Source organism: Physella acuta, unplaced genomic scaffold, assembly GCF_028476545.2.
Source record: "Physella acuta isolate Inbredline_101_S28 unplaced genomic scaffold, ASM2847654v3 ptg000600l, whole genome shotgun sequence".
Taxonomy (NCBI): domain Eukaryota; kingdom Metazoa; phylum Mollusca; class Gastropoda; family Physidae; genus Physella; species Physella acuta.
Window position 1 is genome coordinate 613832 of NW_026732119.1, and position 16164 is coordinate 629995.

General features: G+C 31.9%; 1 protein-coding gene across 1 annotated transcript; it reads right to left on the reverse strand.

Annotated features, from left to right (window-relative positions):
- Nucleotides 1–4940: 4940 nt before the first annotated feature.
- LOC131947574 (V-type proton ATPase subunit G-like) lies at nucleotides 4941–5291 on the reverse strand. The gene has a single exon (XM_059308818.1). It carries the CDS (start codon nucleotides 5289–5291, stop codon nucleotides 4941–4943), a length of 351 nt encoding a protein of 116 aa, XP_059164801.1.
- Between the last annotated feature and the right edge of the window lie 10873 nt (nucleotides 5292–16164).

Consider the following 16164-nt stretch of genomic DNA (forward strand, 5'->3'; position numbering starts at 1 on the left):
TAAACTAAATTCACGATATAATAAAATCATGATATATTAAATTAACAATATACTAAGCTTAGGATATACTACATTTACTATATACTAATTTCAAAAAAACTACTAAACTCACGATAGACTAAACATGAAACTAAATGTTTTTCTTCATGTTTTACCAAGCCTCTCTGCAGTCACCCTTCATATCATGTACACCCTTTCGATATCAGAAAAACATTGAATCCACACCAAATGTAACCAGCGTTGAACATCAAAGCTGGCACAAATCCAAGGTGTAAAGTTGTTGTTTGTGTTTATATATATATATATATATATCTATATATATATATATATATATATATATATATATATATATATATATATATATATATATATATATATATATATATTATCCAAAGGAAAAAACGAGTACTCGAATCTATCGAGACACCAGTGTTGCCTCTCTTTTATATATTTACCTCATTTTATTTTCTCTTATTTTAATTATTTTTCTGTTGTTACAAACAAACAAGTAATCACATACCCGTGTTCCCACCTCTTGTCTTTTCATTACAAACTTTTGCAAGCATCGTTGTAATCCAACTAGCAACATCACCAGGCAGGCACTAGATTGGAACCTTAAAGGAAATAGAAAATTAGGTAGGCCTATACAAGCTAGGAAAATATCAGTTGTCGATGAAGCAGAAGCAGTCGGTATATCAAGGACCTGACTTGGAGGAATCACCCACAGCCGATGATGATGGAGTAGTGTGGTTGCGTCCCTTTGTACCGCAATGAATAATCATGATAATAATTGGATATTTCACGGGAATCCAAAGCACAAAACGTTTCCACTAGCTCAGCTACATAAAATGTTTTTTTTTTAGTATTCTAAATTGTATTTTTAGCTTCAAATATGTTTGTAGCTAATGTATCATTATACACTAGGGTGACAACTAACGACAAATCACATGTCTAGCACTTACTGTGTTTTTTTTCACATACTTAGAATGCCCATGAACTAAACCTAAGAGACCTGTCTTACTTTAACATACGGACGTAGCCTTTTTTTGTGGTACTCAAAATTGTATTTTTAGCTTTAAATATGTTATATCTCATGTATCATGGTGTACAAATAACTTAAATAAAAGACAAATCACATTTCTAGCAGTTATGTTATTATATGACATTAAATAACATGCTAGAACACACATAATTTGAATGTCTATATACTAAACCTACGAGACGTATCTTACTCTAACACACGAACATAACCTTAACCCTTGTGGTTGATGTTTCACAATCTGCCCTCTCAACATTACGAGTATCAAAATAATAACTAACGTTTACCAAAGTAATGCATGTCTTGCCGCTAAACGTATGTAACGAACGACACCAATTATACAATACGTTATTCTTACCATAACAATAAGATATTTGTATTTGATGTTTCTATTTTTAATTTTTAAAGTGATCTAACTGTAACAAATGTGTTTTTTATTGTCAAGGACATATAGGTAGGGTGTGTGTGTGTGGGGGGGGGGGGGGGGGGCAGGGGATAAAACGAAATAAAAACTGTCTAAAATTTAAGCTGTTTCATAGTAGTGAAAATAGAATTTTCAGGCATTTTATCATTGGCTAAATTCATTCCTAAGTTCACTTTAAGATGTAACACTTAAACGTAGGCTCTAAGTAAGTTGTCAGATACAAAAGTGTGGTAAAGTTAGGGAAGTTGCGAGTGGTTAGCAATGTACATCATGTTAACTACACATATTGTACGTATATTTTCATATACAAAGTCGCGTGTTGTCATCGGAGATTCAGTTTAAATTGTGCTGTTTGTCGATTGATTCATCGTCCTTTATACTTTTGTCTACTCGTTCGCAAACGTATACGTGAGGTAAACGCATACATTTTAATAAATTAAAAAATTTCTAACATGTATATACATATAGGCCTACATAATATGTAATAGTCTAGGTAATATTTTTTATATGTTTATTTAATACGCTGTGTTTACACGCCAAAATGAAAAAACAAAATTGTCTATTCTTAAAACGTATTCAGCTTAATTCCATTTGTAAATGTTAAATCACACAACTAAGTATTTAAAGTCTTGTAAATACGAATAGTTTTATTTGTTATACATTTTTTCTAAATAATTGTTTATAGACTTATTTTTATCAACCAAAAAACTTTTTATGTACTTTTTCTACAATATACTTTTTTTTTAATTTAATAAAAGTAACAATTTTACTTTCAGTTTAATTATAACACCAATGACTTTATAAACCACTTAAGCTATAGCAATGCGAAAATTAAAATTAATTTATATTGTAAACCTCATTCAGAATATCTGGAAAGCATTTTCTCATATTGATTTCATCTATATTATTATTCTGATTTCTGTTTCGTTTATCTGGTGCTTTCCAAAATCTGTAACGGGCAGCCGAATACATTTCTTGTAGTGCTCCATCCAAACGCCTTCCTTGAATTCTCCCAAACCGTCACCAGCCCCGCATTATATTTGATAGACCGTTGGGGTCAACCGTGTATGAGGGTGTTGGTGGTTAAGGTTATTCTGGCCGTCTACATGTTGGACCACGGCTAAAACAACACACTGCGTTTCAAGTTAATTTATAAACTTTTAAAATAAATAAAACATGTGTTTAAGAGGCAACTAGATCCAGGCCCTAATAGATTGTGTAACCTAATCACAGAAACCTAAATCATTATTTTTAATCAAAGCCTAAGACGACGAAGACGTAGGCTTTTTTTAAATTAATAAATTAATAAACTCAAAATAACCACATTATAAAAAATAAAAAGAAACAGCGCATGTACTTTTAACAGTGTCCGACCCCATTAAACGGTTAGCTCGTGGTACATGTCCATACTGACTGAGTTGTTTTGAGACCTCTACATTTTCGTTTTGATCTCTCTAAGTCATCTTTCATGTATCGCTCCTGGATCAGTCTCTCGATGTCTCGATGTCTGCATACATTTTATTATTGCACAGATACAAACATCCTAATTTACATGAACTAACTAAAACTACACTCGTATATACACCTTTAAAAATATTCAACTACACTTTTTAAAATCTTTTTTTTCTCTTTCAATTTTGCGACTGGTTTCACCCCCACCCCCACCCTCTGGCAAAAAGTGTGTGTTTACAGTTAATAGTGACGACAGGAGGTCGGTTTGGTCGAGTCGGTAAAGCTCATGGCTGCTAAGTTCGAAAAAAAAGTCTCGAGTTCAAACCATCTGGCAGATAAGGCTCGAAAAAGATGAAGAATAGTGACGACGTATATCTATTGTAGGTTATTAGTACAGCTGGATCTAGCATTGTTTTTTCTTCTATATTTAGCAGATATAGTCACATATCTCCCTTGTAGGAATTATTTTGCATTTAAATTAGTTTTTTTTTTTTTTTTTTTTTTTTTTTTTTTTTTTTTTTTTTAAACAAACAATACAAGGGGAAGACAAGTAATATTATGTTATGGTATTTCGATTTTAAATTTGATTGTTTTAAATTATACATTTAAACAAAATGAAAATTATATTTCCTACATGGTTCATTAAAGGTATCTTTAAAAAGATAACGTTAGGTTTACGGTAATATGTTAGCGTCAGACTAAGGCAGTCTTATGTTAGAGAGGTCTACATACGAAAGGAGACTGAAGTTAAATCTAGGATTAGTTTTAGTTTTGGCTCTAGCGCTTGGTTCTTTTGTTATTTAACTTTGGTGTTAAAGAAATTGTCAGTAAAAATATGCATGTGAGAAAGTTAAATGTTAGGATTCGTGTTTTACGTTTGATTTTTAGGGTTAAACGGTTAAACTAGAGACACGTTTGGTTTACTTTATGGTTTGTGTTTGATTTATGTTACGTACTTAGCTTAGTGTATAGCCTGTATAGCTAATTGTGTTATTTATCCTCGGGACTATATGATAATTATAATATTAAGACAAGGCTTTCGAACAGGCAAAGAGGCAGTGACCTAATTATAAGTTAGGATTTTTACAGCAGAATGTAAGAGATGAAACGCTAATCTTCTGGTTTTCTCTGCGTTGTTTTATACACATGAATATATTGTAATCATACAGTGATATATCATCGGCATAATTATTAAGATAAAGAAAGTGTTTACATTTTGTACATTTAATAAGTATGATTACTATTTTTTAACAAGTTGGAAAAAGCACATAGTTTCAAATACATAGCTTCTTTATTTTAGTAAAGTAAGTCTATCTTCAATATATTAAAATAAATTAACCTTTCCTACAATGTTCGGCCCTTTTCTAGTAAACATAACTTTTAATTCTTCTATACAACAAAGCAATGTTGCAACTTGATAGATCGGTGTTATACGGGTTTTTTATTGTTACTTCCCATATAACGGTTTAAGCAAGTAAGGGAAACAAATAAAAATTTTGTTATCAAATTCACAAAGATACCAATACCCCAGTGGAGATATAACAATTATGTAAATCCTTGTTGATTTTGTTTTCTTTTCTATAAGTTTAAATAAACTTTATGTACTAATTTTGTCTACCTTTAAATGGTTTTTGATACCGATAGAAAAAAAGATCACCACTAACTAAATTACGAAACGTTTAATTATTTAAGATAACTTTGCTTTTATAAAATGAATTACTAATATTTAATCAATTGTCACTAGCTGTTGATTGGTTGCTCAAAATATTTAAACAAGATTTCATAGTTCAGGCTAATAAATATCTTACCTGTAAATAGATATACCTAACTTACTAAAAAAAAACAAGCCTAGAAGGAAACAAATTATGTAATGTTGAAAAATAAATGCAGAAGAGTAGATCTTTAAATGAAATGTATCTGCAGGATAAATTAAAGGCATGAGCTGTCTGTGTCAATAATTAAATAAACATTAAGAATTCTACCCTTTACATAAAATATACAAATAAAGGTTTCAGAAGACTAAATTTACAGCTTAACATTCTCATGAAGTTGCACTTCTATCCTAAAGAGACTTTGTTGAATAGCGTCCATAGCTTTAGCACGGTTTTGTTTCAGCATGACATCCAACTCTTTGATCTTTTTAGTTGTTTCTACCTGAATCTGTGCCTCACTGTTACTTTTCTTGCCAAGGATCTCTTGTTCATACTGTTTGTAGTGATTTTCCTTCTCGTTTTTAAAGGCTAGGATTTCTGAATCTGCTTCCTTTTTTGCAGTTTTGATTATCTGAGCTTTTCGTTTTCTTGCTTCGACTACTCTTTCTGTTGCTTTTTTCTCTGCGATTCGAAGTTGCTGAATCCCTTCTATTTTCTGGGCCATTTTGACTTGGTAATTAAGATAAAATTCAGAAAGTGTAGAAGTCTCTGTGATAGCCGAATAATTGATTGGTATATCATTTTAGTTTTAGTGAATTGTTAGGTAAAAAAACAAAATTACTCCTGCCATAACTGAAGAGGTAGAGACCAAGGCATTGTTAGTAATTTAGTTGAAGCTAAATATTGTGAGCGTCTGATTGTACCTCTAGTTATACTGACTTGCACACATGGGTTTTTTCATCTATATACACTTGTATCTCATTGTTATTCGGAGTTCACTTATTCATTGTGATGTTTATTTATATGGCTAGATTTGGTGGCATTGAATGCATTCCTTGTATGGAAAGAAAGAAGCATACACAATTTTTTTCATCATGCATTGTATCAGGAAACTTGATTAAAATCCTTTGTTTTTAGTCAAATAAAAAAAAAAAAAAAAAAAAAAAAAAAAAAAAAATCTCATAGTTCAAATTGTCATGGTTGACAAATACTAGATTTTAGATCTAGAATCTAGTCAAGATCTAGATCTCTAGATTATATCTAGATCTAGCTCATACTATCTAGGCTAATAATTACCTTACACTAGCAGCTAGTTTGTCTATAATCTACTTTTACGAAACTTTAACTAACCTGATTGTTGTATAAAATTAGATCTGCAAGTGAATAGGAACGACTGAGTGTGAGTGTTTAGTGACAGTAGTAAATAATTACATCAAATGGACAATCAAAATAATGACACTCTTGAAAAAAGACCATCTATTGCAAATGTGAATTATTCAAAGATATTTCAACAGTAAATAAACAAAGAAAAAGACCCTTTTATACTAGTTTTTGTGAAGATGACGGTTCACCAAGAAAAGTTGCTAGACTAGACAACAAAGAATATTCAGCATATAAAAGAGATAAAGCAGTTATTAAGAAAGGAAGAGAAAGGATCAACGAGTACAAGTTTTGGCTAGAAAAGAAATTAAAGATTTGTAATACAGATTTTCATAATCAACGACAACTGATTGCCAAAGAAAATGTTATTTCTGCTCTAGAAAGCTTTTACGCTTGCTTGTGCTTAATTTGTTGCTAAAGTGTTTAATGCATACTGCTATTTATGTATTTATAATTTTATTCCTTTTTTCACAAAAATATAAATGATTTAAAAATGTTAAACCTGTATAAAAAGAGAGACCCTAAAAAAATCTTTTTTGAAACATAATTTTATTTTTAAAATGAGACAGAAATTTGTCTAGAACAATTACTTATTCGATTTCTTTTTCAATTATAACTTGTATAGAATTACAGTGTATTTTTAATTAATAATATTTGTGCTATGAATGGAACAAATGTATAAGCTGCATCTGCATACTATTTAGTCTTTCTAAGATGTTTTCAAATGTATTTTATGTAGGTTACATTTTTTGAAGGACTTTTTTTGTAGGTTATATAATATATTGCAAAGATAAAAAAAAAAAATTAAACAAGATTTCTTGTGTTAACCAAATTATCGCTCGCAGGGGTAGGCAACCTAAGGCTTGCGAGTTGCATGCGGTTTTTTTATTTATGTCTATATGCGGCTTTCTAGTTCTATAATAATTATATTCTTTTATTATAGAAAGTAATTTTTTTTTTACTATAAAAACAAAAACTTCAAACAAAATAAAAAACAATGAGAATAGGTGGAGTAGAGTGTATATGGGCAGTTGACAGCCTAGGGCATTTGGCATTAGGCCCAGCCCCACAACTATGCTGTTGCCAGACCCGTGGCAATGGTTCCAAGCTTTCCACTACCGAAGTGCACATACAAGTGTTAGTGGCTCTTTAAAGTCTGGGAAATTTTGTAGATTGTAACTTTTGACTCTTCCGTCTCAAAAGCTTGCCGACCCCTGCTCGCACGAACCAAGCGAGCCTAACCATACTACTAATTGCTAGACAAAAACACACGTACACACACGAACGTACATGCAGTATGTATAGTGTTTGTCGCAACAAATGTCTTATAGCGATACATTGTTACAGTAAAGTTCCTTTTTCGAACATGCATGTGTGAATGAACTAGAGTCAACCTAAGTCTGAGACGTTGGTATAAGAAGCACAGCACTATGTATAGCGGCTTTTACTTTCTCAATCGTTGGTTACAGCACTATGTATAGCGGCTTTTACTTTCTCTATCGTTGGTTACAGCACTATGTATAGCGGCTTTTACTTTATCGTTGGTTACAGTACTATGTATAGCGGCTTTTACTTTCTCTATCGTTGGTTACAGCAATATGTATAGCGGCTTTTACTTTATCGTTGGTTACAGCACTATATGTAGCGGCTTTTACTTTCTCTATCGTTGGGTACAGCACTATGTCCAGCCGCTAAAACTTTCCTTTATGCAACTTTTATTTCTGGATTTCCTCTCAGAAAATGTGTCCATTCATGAACAAACGACAAAGCCGTAGCTGTTTCATGTTCAAGTTTTCTGTCCTAGATGGGTTGCTGTCTCCAGCTATCGAGACCCATCTACTCTGGGTGTTTAACCTAGGACTTTTGGGTGAAGCAGTCATGAGCAATACCAACCCGACGACTCCATGTTTTCTAAAGATTCTGCATACAGATTTTTAAAATGCTTGAAGTGTATGTAATGATACTAATTTTTTTTTTTAAATATGGCAAGCGATATAATTAAAGTTACATTTGTAAAAATTAAAGCTGTTTGGGAACCATCGATTACAATCAGTTTCATATTATTAAAACATTATATAAGATGATGAAAAGCCGTTTTGAATTAATTTATAAATTCAAATATTTTTTTAAAACAACCCTCAACCCCTAGTTAAATTTAACCGGGTTGGCCAGGGAAAGTAAAACAAAGAAAGTCACACTATTGTCTTACGTGACAAGCAGAGTTTCTTTTACCCCCCACCCCCCGAAGAAAGTCCATAACGATCCCCCCCCCACCCCCGAACGAAATGGAATTGATATAGAAAATATATACTTTTGACAGTGTCCGTCCCTCGAAAACTTTAGTCCGCCCACCACCCCCACGCCCTCCCACCGCCCGATAATTATAAGTGCCCCTCCCCCCCTACGGAGATAAAAATTCTGGAGAAACACTGGGCCTATCTGTAGTTAGTTTGACTCTATTCTTAGTAAAAAAAAAAAAGTATTATTGTTGCATTATCGGTTTTATTGGTATTTCAAAATCTTGAAGCGAGGTCTAAAAACAAATAGCTGCCATCTTTTTTTTTTAATCAATGGGAATCGTGTTCTTAACATTTAGTTTAGTTTGGTAACGTCTCTCTCCATCACTAACGAGATTTGTTTTATACTAAAAACTATAACACATTTTTCTTGAAACAATTTATTTAAATGAGGAGTAGACCGTCCTTTTAAATAAGTAGTTCGCACGTATCTATAATTTATAATAGTATATTTATTTTTAAATGTACATTTTAAAATTACACAGCATATTTCACTGAATATAGCATACATTATAACACTCTCAATATCACTAAATTAAAATTTACATGCACACTTTTAACATTATCAAATTAACATTGCACATTCTGAACAAGTTTAATTTAGCATCGTTAAATACTATTTTCTTTTTAATCACAATTTGAAATAGGTCATGCCTTACAATATTTTACCATTGGCGTTGATAGAATTTAAGGGTATTTGGTCAAGGCGTGTTTCTCATATCGGATGTGAGTGGTCGAAGGTTCATATATCAGATATCAACTTTTGTGAATCATATTTAGAATAATAGGGATATGTTCAATCATTCGCGGGGCGATTTTCTAGTGTAAGTTTATCAAAGATTAGTTCACCTGTCTGTTCCAGTGATTTCTAATACTTAACTCTGGTAACTTGATCTTGTCACTACATATAAAAATATTGTTTGACTTATCCTGTATAAATGCAGTATTAAAAAGAAATTAAACATATTTTCCAATGTTGATAAGTACAGTGACAACATTGATGAGACGTATCTTTCGTTTTATAAGAGAAATAATTATTTTTTTGCTTAATGTTTTCAATAAAAAGATAATGAAAATGAAAATAGTAAAATACATATTATACACATTTTGACATACATGAAAATTTCGATATAGTCTATTTGTTTTAAAGTAGAAAAATAGTTTATTTGTTTCATTTATCTCAATTGAATGTACTTCTCTTGTAAATCATCTTAACAACAAAGTTGTCAATTGTTTCCCTTAATTTTTTCAATTACAAAATTGGAAAGAAAATGTATCACTAAATATTTCTATTTTCAACATAAAAATATGTTCTAAAGGTTTCAAATAATTATGCAATAAACTCTTAAACGCATTTGCAAACTGCCACTTCAAATTGGATGCATGCTTTTTTTAATATCACAAAAGTATGAAGCAAAGCATTATTATATCCTGCCGCCTTTATTTCCTAACGAGAGTGATATCACTATATCCAGCCGCCCATGATTAGGTACCCATTAAAGCTGGGTGGACTCAAGTCTAACTCGAACCTGGAATCGAACTCGAGACTAGTGTCCTAATGCTTGACCATGCCATCACTATACACTAAATTAAAAAAGTAAAGATATTGTTAGATAGAGTTAGAATAGCTGATACATGATATCAAGATATGATTAGGACAATCTATGAGTTATGATAGTATTAAATATTTAAAGAAGAATCAATGTGACGTGTTTTTTATTTACCCACACCTCCATCTAGTTTATATCTCGATGTAGATCTCCACTAACCACTTCGAATAGTTTATACAACACAACGGCTAACCATTTTAAATATTGTATACAACACAACAGCAAACCACTTCAAATATTGTATACAACACAACAGTTAACCCCATCAAATAATGTATACAACACAACGGCTAACCCTTTCAAATATTTTATACAACACAACGGCTAACCCCTTCAAATATTTTATACAACACAACGGCTAACCCCTTCAAATATTTTATACAACGCAACAGCTAAAAAATACATGTAGATTACTGATCAAGTGTATTTCCTTAGGGCGAGATTTGGTAACAATTGAAAACGATGTAAATATCTCAATGCCAGTTTTGTGAAAATACGAATATTAATTTTTGTATTCAATAAAAAGTGTCAGCACACACCGTGTGTGTGTCCTTGGTGGGTCTCTGATTCTCTTTTCTCAACGTTATGCCAACTACTACTGTGATGTAGCCTAGATAGATGTTCATAAAGAAAGCGTGGTGGCAGTAGTTGGTGGAAATTATATTTCAATGTTACACATTCACTTTGTGGATTGTGTTCAACCATCAGTAAGTCTACATTAAAATATCTTATCCAGTCCCTGATGTTATCCAAGCATCCTCTCTTTTGTCTCTACCGTCTTCTTCCGCTGGCATCGTTCCCTGTAAATATCTTTTAAAAAAAAACGTTGATTCGTTTTCCGTATTTAACATTGAGCATGCTAATCGAATCTTCAAAAAATACCTATCGCAAATGGTCTATAAATAAACTCCATGAAAATAAACACACATATCTTTTCTGTAGATTGAGTGTCTACGCCTGGCGTCAATGTGAGAAGACTAGCATGACTCTTTACAGACTATGAAACTATCTTTTGAAATTTGAAAAAATGCATTTAATAAAAAGTCTCTGAATTTGAACTCGTGACTTCTCACATCTGAAGCGAGGATCAACGAGCTTTGATCAACACTGAGAGTGAACTATTGTATATAATCAAGGGAAACTACTATAATAATCCACTGACGGATCTATGCATTGTTATCTCGCTTTATACAACGTTAGTAGAGAGACTAATTAATACGGTGATTTGATGTTTATTAATATTTTAAAAACGATATTTGCTCTTCAACTAGTCAGCTATCATTACACTTCACCCGATTATCTTGTTTAATTAACAAATGGGAAATAACTTAAGCAGATTTAGAATAGTTTTATTTAAAATTTAACTATATAATGTGAATTCTAATTTGTTCTACTTTTAGCTTTTTAATATTGAATAACAATAGTTGTATAGGCCTACACACTTTAAAAGTATATATATGTGCAATGGATGAAGTAGCTCATTTGCATACATTTAATTATATATGTGTGAAGGTGATACTGTTGTTAGTATGTGAAAACATTCACTAATATATCGATGGTTTTAACACAAATTCTACACACGTCAATAGTAATACTAAACGAAAAATAATATTTATAGAACTTTAACTGAGACGCTCTAAGATGAAAAAAATATGAAACACTTTAAGATAAAAAAAAACATTTTCAATTTAAGCAGACTTTAACACAACTCACCTAGTTAAACACCAAGTAATTGTCAACTATTTTTAAGTTTTTTTTAGTTCTCACGCTGTTTTAAATAGTAAATTATCTGATACTATAAGTGAGTTAAACACATACATTTCAACAAATTAAAACATTTCTAACATGTATATATGTATACATAATATGTAACAGCCTAAATGATATTTTATTATATGTTTATTTAGTATGTTGTGGTTACACGCCAAATGTAAAGTTCGTTTTTCTTTTTAATTATTTTCTATTTTTAAAAAGAGTTAAAGAAAATTCCATTTGTAAATTTTAAATTACCAGGGGAGATCAACAACTAAATGTTTAAATTCAAGTAAACACCAATAGTTTTATTTATCATACAAACATTTTTGCTAAAAAATTGTTTATAGATTAATTTTTTTTTACCCAGAAAGCAACTTTTTATGACATTATTTCTACAATATATACTTTTTATTTTTTAAAAGTAAAAATGTTGCTTTCAGTTCATTTATAAAACCAATGACTTTATAAACCACTTAAGCTATAGTAATACGAAAATTAAAATTAATTATATTTGAAACCATTTGAATACACTGGCAATCATTTTCTAATATTGATTTCACCTACCATTCCAAAACTTTCCATGACATAAAATTGACCCTTGGCAATGAGGGCACGCTACCTTGAAATGTCCGCTAGTCCGGTTGAGTGTGTGTGTGTGTGTTTGGGGGGGTGAGGTGGGTATCTCTTTCTACCATTCAGGTTGTGCATTTTAAAACCCGGGAAACAGAAGACTGTTCTAATGTTAATTTACTTGGGGGCTGATCGAGTGATGTTTGGCTTGAGACTGTCTAAATTAAAATTAATACTTTATTTCTTTCCTGTATATTTCTTTTTTTTTCTCAGTTAAGTGAGAGTTCCCAGTCTATGTCTTAGCTTTGCTTGAAATATTTCTTTTAACTCGATGTCCGTGTATTTTGTGAAAAAAATATCTGACTTTATTCCTAATTTGCCATATAGTCGATCTATAAATAGCCATTGCTACTAGTCTGTTTTCGTCTTCTGTTCTTTGTCTAGTCGTGTTAATTAAATTAAGTGTGATTGCTTTATTTGTTGTGGCTGTTTGATTGGTGGTGTTTAATATTTTCGCAAGTGTTTGCTTTGTTTTCTGAACTAATATACAATCTAAATAAATGTGTTTCTCAGTTTCTTGTATATTTTGTTTACACGTTTGACATGTTATTTTAACATTTTGATTTGACTTTGTATTTCGTGAAACTGGAGTTGTGTTAAAAATCAGTCTGTATGCTATTTCCCTTTCTTTTGGTGTAATGCGTTTATTATGTAGGTTTCTAAATGTATCTTTAATGTCTATTATATTGTGTTCCCTGGCCCAACTAATTCTCGTGTATAAGGGTGTCGCTTGTTGTTTGATTAGGATGTCGTATATTTTTTTTTGTGTCTTCCCCAATAATGCTTTTGTTTCCTTGGAATGTTGCTAGCGTTTCTTTATAAAAGCTGCCTATGTCATTTCCCCCATAGTGTGGTGTTATGATGTTTAATTTTAAAATGCTCTTTATGTTTAACCCTATGTAGTATTGTGCTAATGGATGATACTGTGGTTCTATCCTTATTCTATCCAGGTGTTTTAATCGGAAGGTGTTTATTTTAGTTTGAATGTCGTGTAGCCCTATACCTCCATTTAATTTATTTTGTATTAAGGTTTTGTGGCTAATGTTTCTAATCGTATTTTTGAAAATGAACTCTCTAATGTGCTTGTTTGTTTTTTTAATAAATGAGTTGGGTATTGTAGAGTTCGTCGCTACGAAAATTATTTTTGGAATGATATATCTGTTTACTAATGCAGCTCTGGCAAAAATGGTTGTATTGCAGTATTGGTATTTTTCCAGATTGTGATTTATTTTATTTTTCAGTGTGGCCCAAGTTTCTTGGTCTTTTATTGTGGGATCGCTAGTATAGGTTATTCCAAAAATTTTGAGTTTGTCAGTTATATATATAAAAATAAAAATAAATAAAAAATCTACCCCCTCCTCTCTCCCCCTCTATCCACTTTACCCCCAGACATGATAACCCCACAATCCCTTTAACTGTTCCAACGACCCCACCACCCACCGCAACATCAATATCCAGAACTTATTTAAAGTTCTAAATCTTGTCTCTTTCCCCTCATCTTTCACACTGCAACCTTTTGAAAACTCAATGCGACCACTACAACACCCTTTCAACTAGTCAACTTAAGTTGTTTCCCTACATAGAAAATGCTTCACTGTCCCATTGACCCTCTCTGAAAAATTTCCTTTCCTCTCCCCACCCAGACTTCTGACACTTTCATTTGACCTTCACCCCTTTTACTGTCATCCTTTGCAATTTTTTTTTTTATAATCAAATACATGACATCTTGTAAATATTCATTATGTACATTTGCAAAACCTTTCGTTTTCATTTGGTGTTCAAAATTATGTTAAAAAATTTGATGTTGATGTACTTGTTTTAATTGCAAATAAAAGTATTAAAAAAAAAAATAAAAAAAAAAAATAAAAAAAAAAAAATTGATTTCACCTACTTTAAAAATAAAAGATTTCACCTACTTTGATGTTTAATTTTTGTTTCTGTTTTCTGATACTTTTCATATATTTGTAACGAGCAGCCGATTACATTTCCTGAAGTGCTCCATCCAAACGCCTTACTTGTATTCTCCCCACCGTCACCAGCCCCGCATTATATTTGATAGACCGTTGGGGTCAACCGTGTATGACGTCCACAAGGAGGAAAATGAGACGGGGGGGGGGGGGATAAAGTAGACTCTTGCGGGCGACTGTGAACGGGCGGACAAAGGGAGGGGGTTGAGTGCTTGGGGTCATTCTAGCCGTCCACATATTGGACCGCGGAAAAAACAACACACTGAGTTTGAAGTTAATTTTTAATCATTTAAAACGACTGAAACATGGGTTTAAGAGGCAACTAGATCCAGGCCCTAATAGATTGTGTAACCTAATCACAGAAAGCTAAATCTTTTTTTTTAATCAAAGCCTAAGACGACGTAGACGTACCTGTTATCGTCTGAGATTCTGTTTAAAAATGTACTGTGTGTGTTGTATGGCGACTGCTTTGTGATGTTTAATATTTTGCTTGTTCGAAAAATGTATGAGGAAACGATAAAAAAAACATCTTTGACATATATATATATATATATATATATATATATATATATATATATATATATATATATATATATATATATATATACTTATACATCTGTAACAGCATTGGTAATATTATATGACACTTTTTATTTAATAGGCTGTAATTAAACGCCAAAGCTGAAATTTAAAACAAAAAATGTTGTATACTTTTAAAATGTGCATTTGTTGTTTCTATTTCTAAATTTTAAACTACCAAGGGTATACAATTATTCCTTTACGCAGTTATATATATTCTTTTTTTTTTATTAAAACAACATATATTTATGGGTGACCCGTCAAAAGAGCGCACGACAAAAGAGCGCCGACATAAGAGCGCAAACTAAAGATCGATAAACAATATTTAATTAATAGGAGCAAGAAAATTAACGCAGATCAGAAGGCATTGTTTGATGTTAACTCTTTATTGTTTCATGAAAAAACTAAACGTTCCGGTTTTTTAATTAAAAATCTGGTATTGACGATTGATATTATCCATTGTTCCGAACATCATCATTCTGTAAGCGTCAGTCGGTCTGGAATCCCACAAAACAAAATGTAGCCCTCCTGTTGTCGTTTGAAGAGGTTCATGAATTTTTATCTATAATTTATAAAGAATATATATTCTATCAGGAATTGTTATCTCTGCAACGTTCTGTGGATTTGGGTATGGCAGCTGCTTGTGTTTTCTCTTGTCTTTCTATTGCACGTTGTGAAGGGACGTATGTTGGCAAATGAGGAGCTACTTCCATCGAAATTTCTGCTCTGGCGTGTTATATAATCTGCCTTGGTTTTTCCACCCCTTCCACTACTCGTTTTCGTATAGCCGAAACAACTTTTGCTGCTTCGTTTTTAGCCGGATCAGGCGCGTGACTGTGTTCCGATGATGACAGAACAACATCGTTTAGCATTTTCATCCGTCATTGACAGCCATCTTTCTTGCTGCATCTCCATTTCGAACTTCCATCAGCATTTGCTCTCTCCTTTCGATATCTGTAGCCTTCGACCAATATAATAGACTCCCCTTTCTGTGATTCGATCTTCTCCATGTTACTTGGATTAGAAATATTTTATAACTGCTTTCATTACATATTAACCATAACATATGTCGTCTTATGGTACCGCCGATTGTTTAATTAAAACAAGTGTTAACAAGTGTTAACCATGTCTTATTCGTTTAGCGTTCAACATGTGTTTATTTTTTAATTGGCTGCGCTCTTATGTCGGCGTTATTTTGTCGTGCGCTTTTTTGTCGGGGCGCCATATTTATGATGCAACACATACAGTTTATATTTTTTCATTAATGAAATAATTAAATTTTAGGTTTAAGTTTAATTATAAAACCTTCAACTTATAGCAGCATTAACATTAGGTAGTGGAACAGGTTCATCTTCATCCTCACCCATACCCAAATCTTC

Bases quoted from the DNA above. Each gene is read 5' to 3' on its own strand.
- LOC131947574 (XM_059308818.1), bottom strand. From the start codon at position 5,291: ATGGCCCAGAAAATAGAAGGGATTCAGCAACTTCGAATCGCAGAGAAA.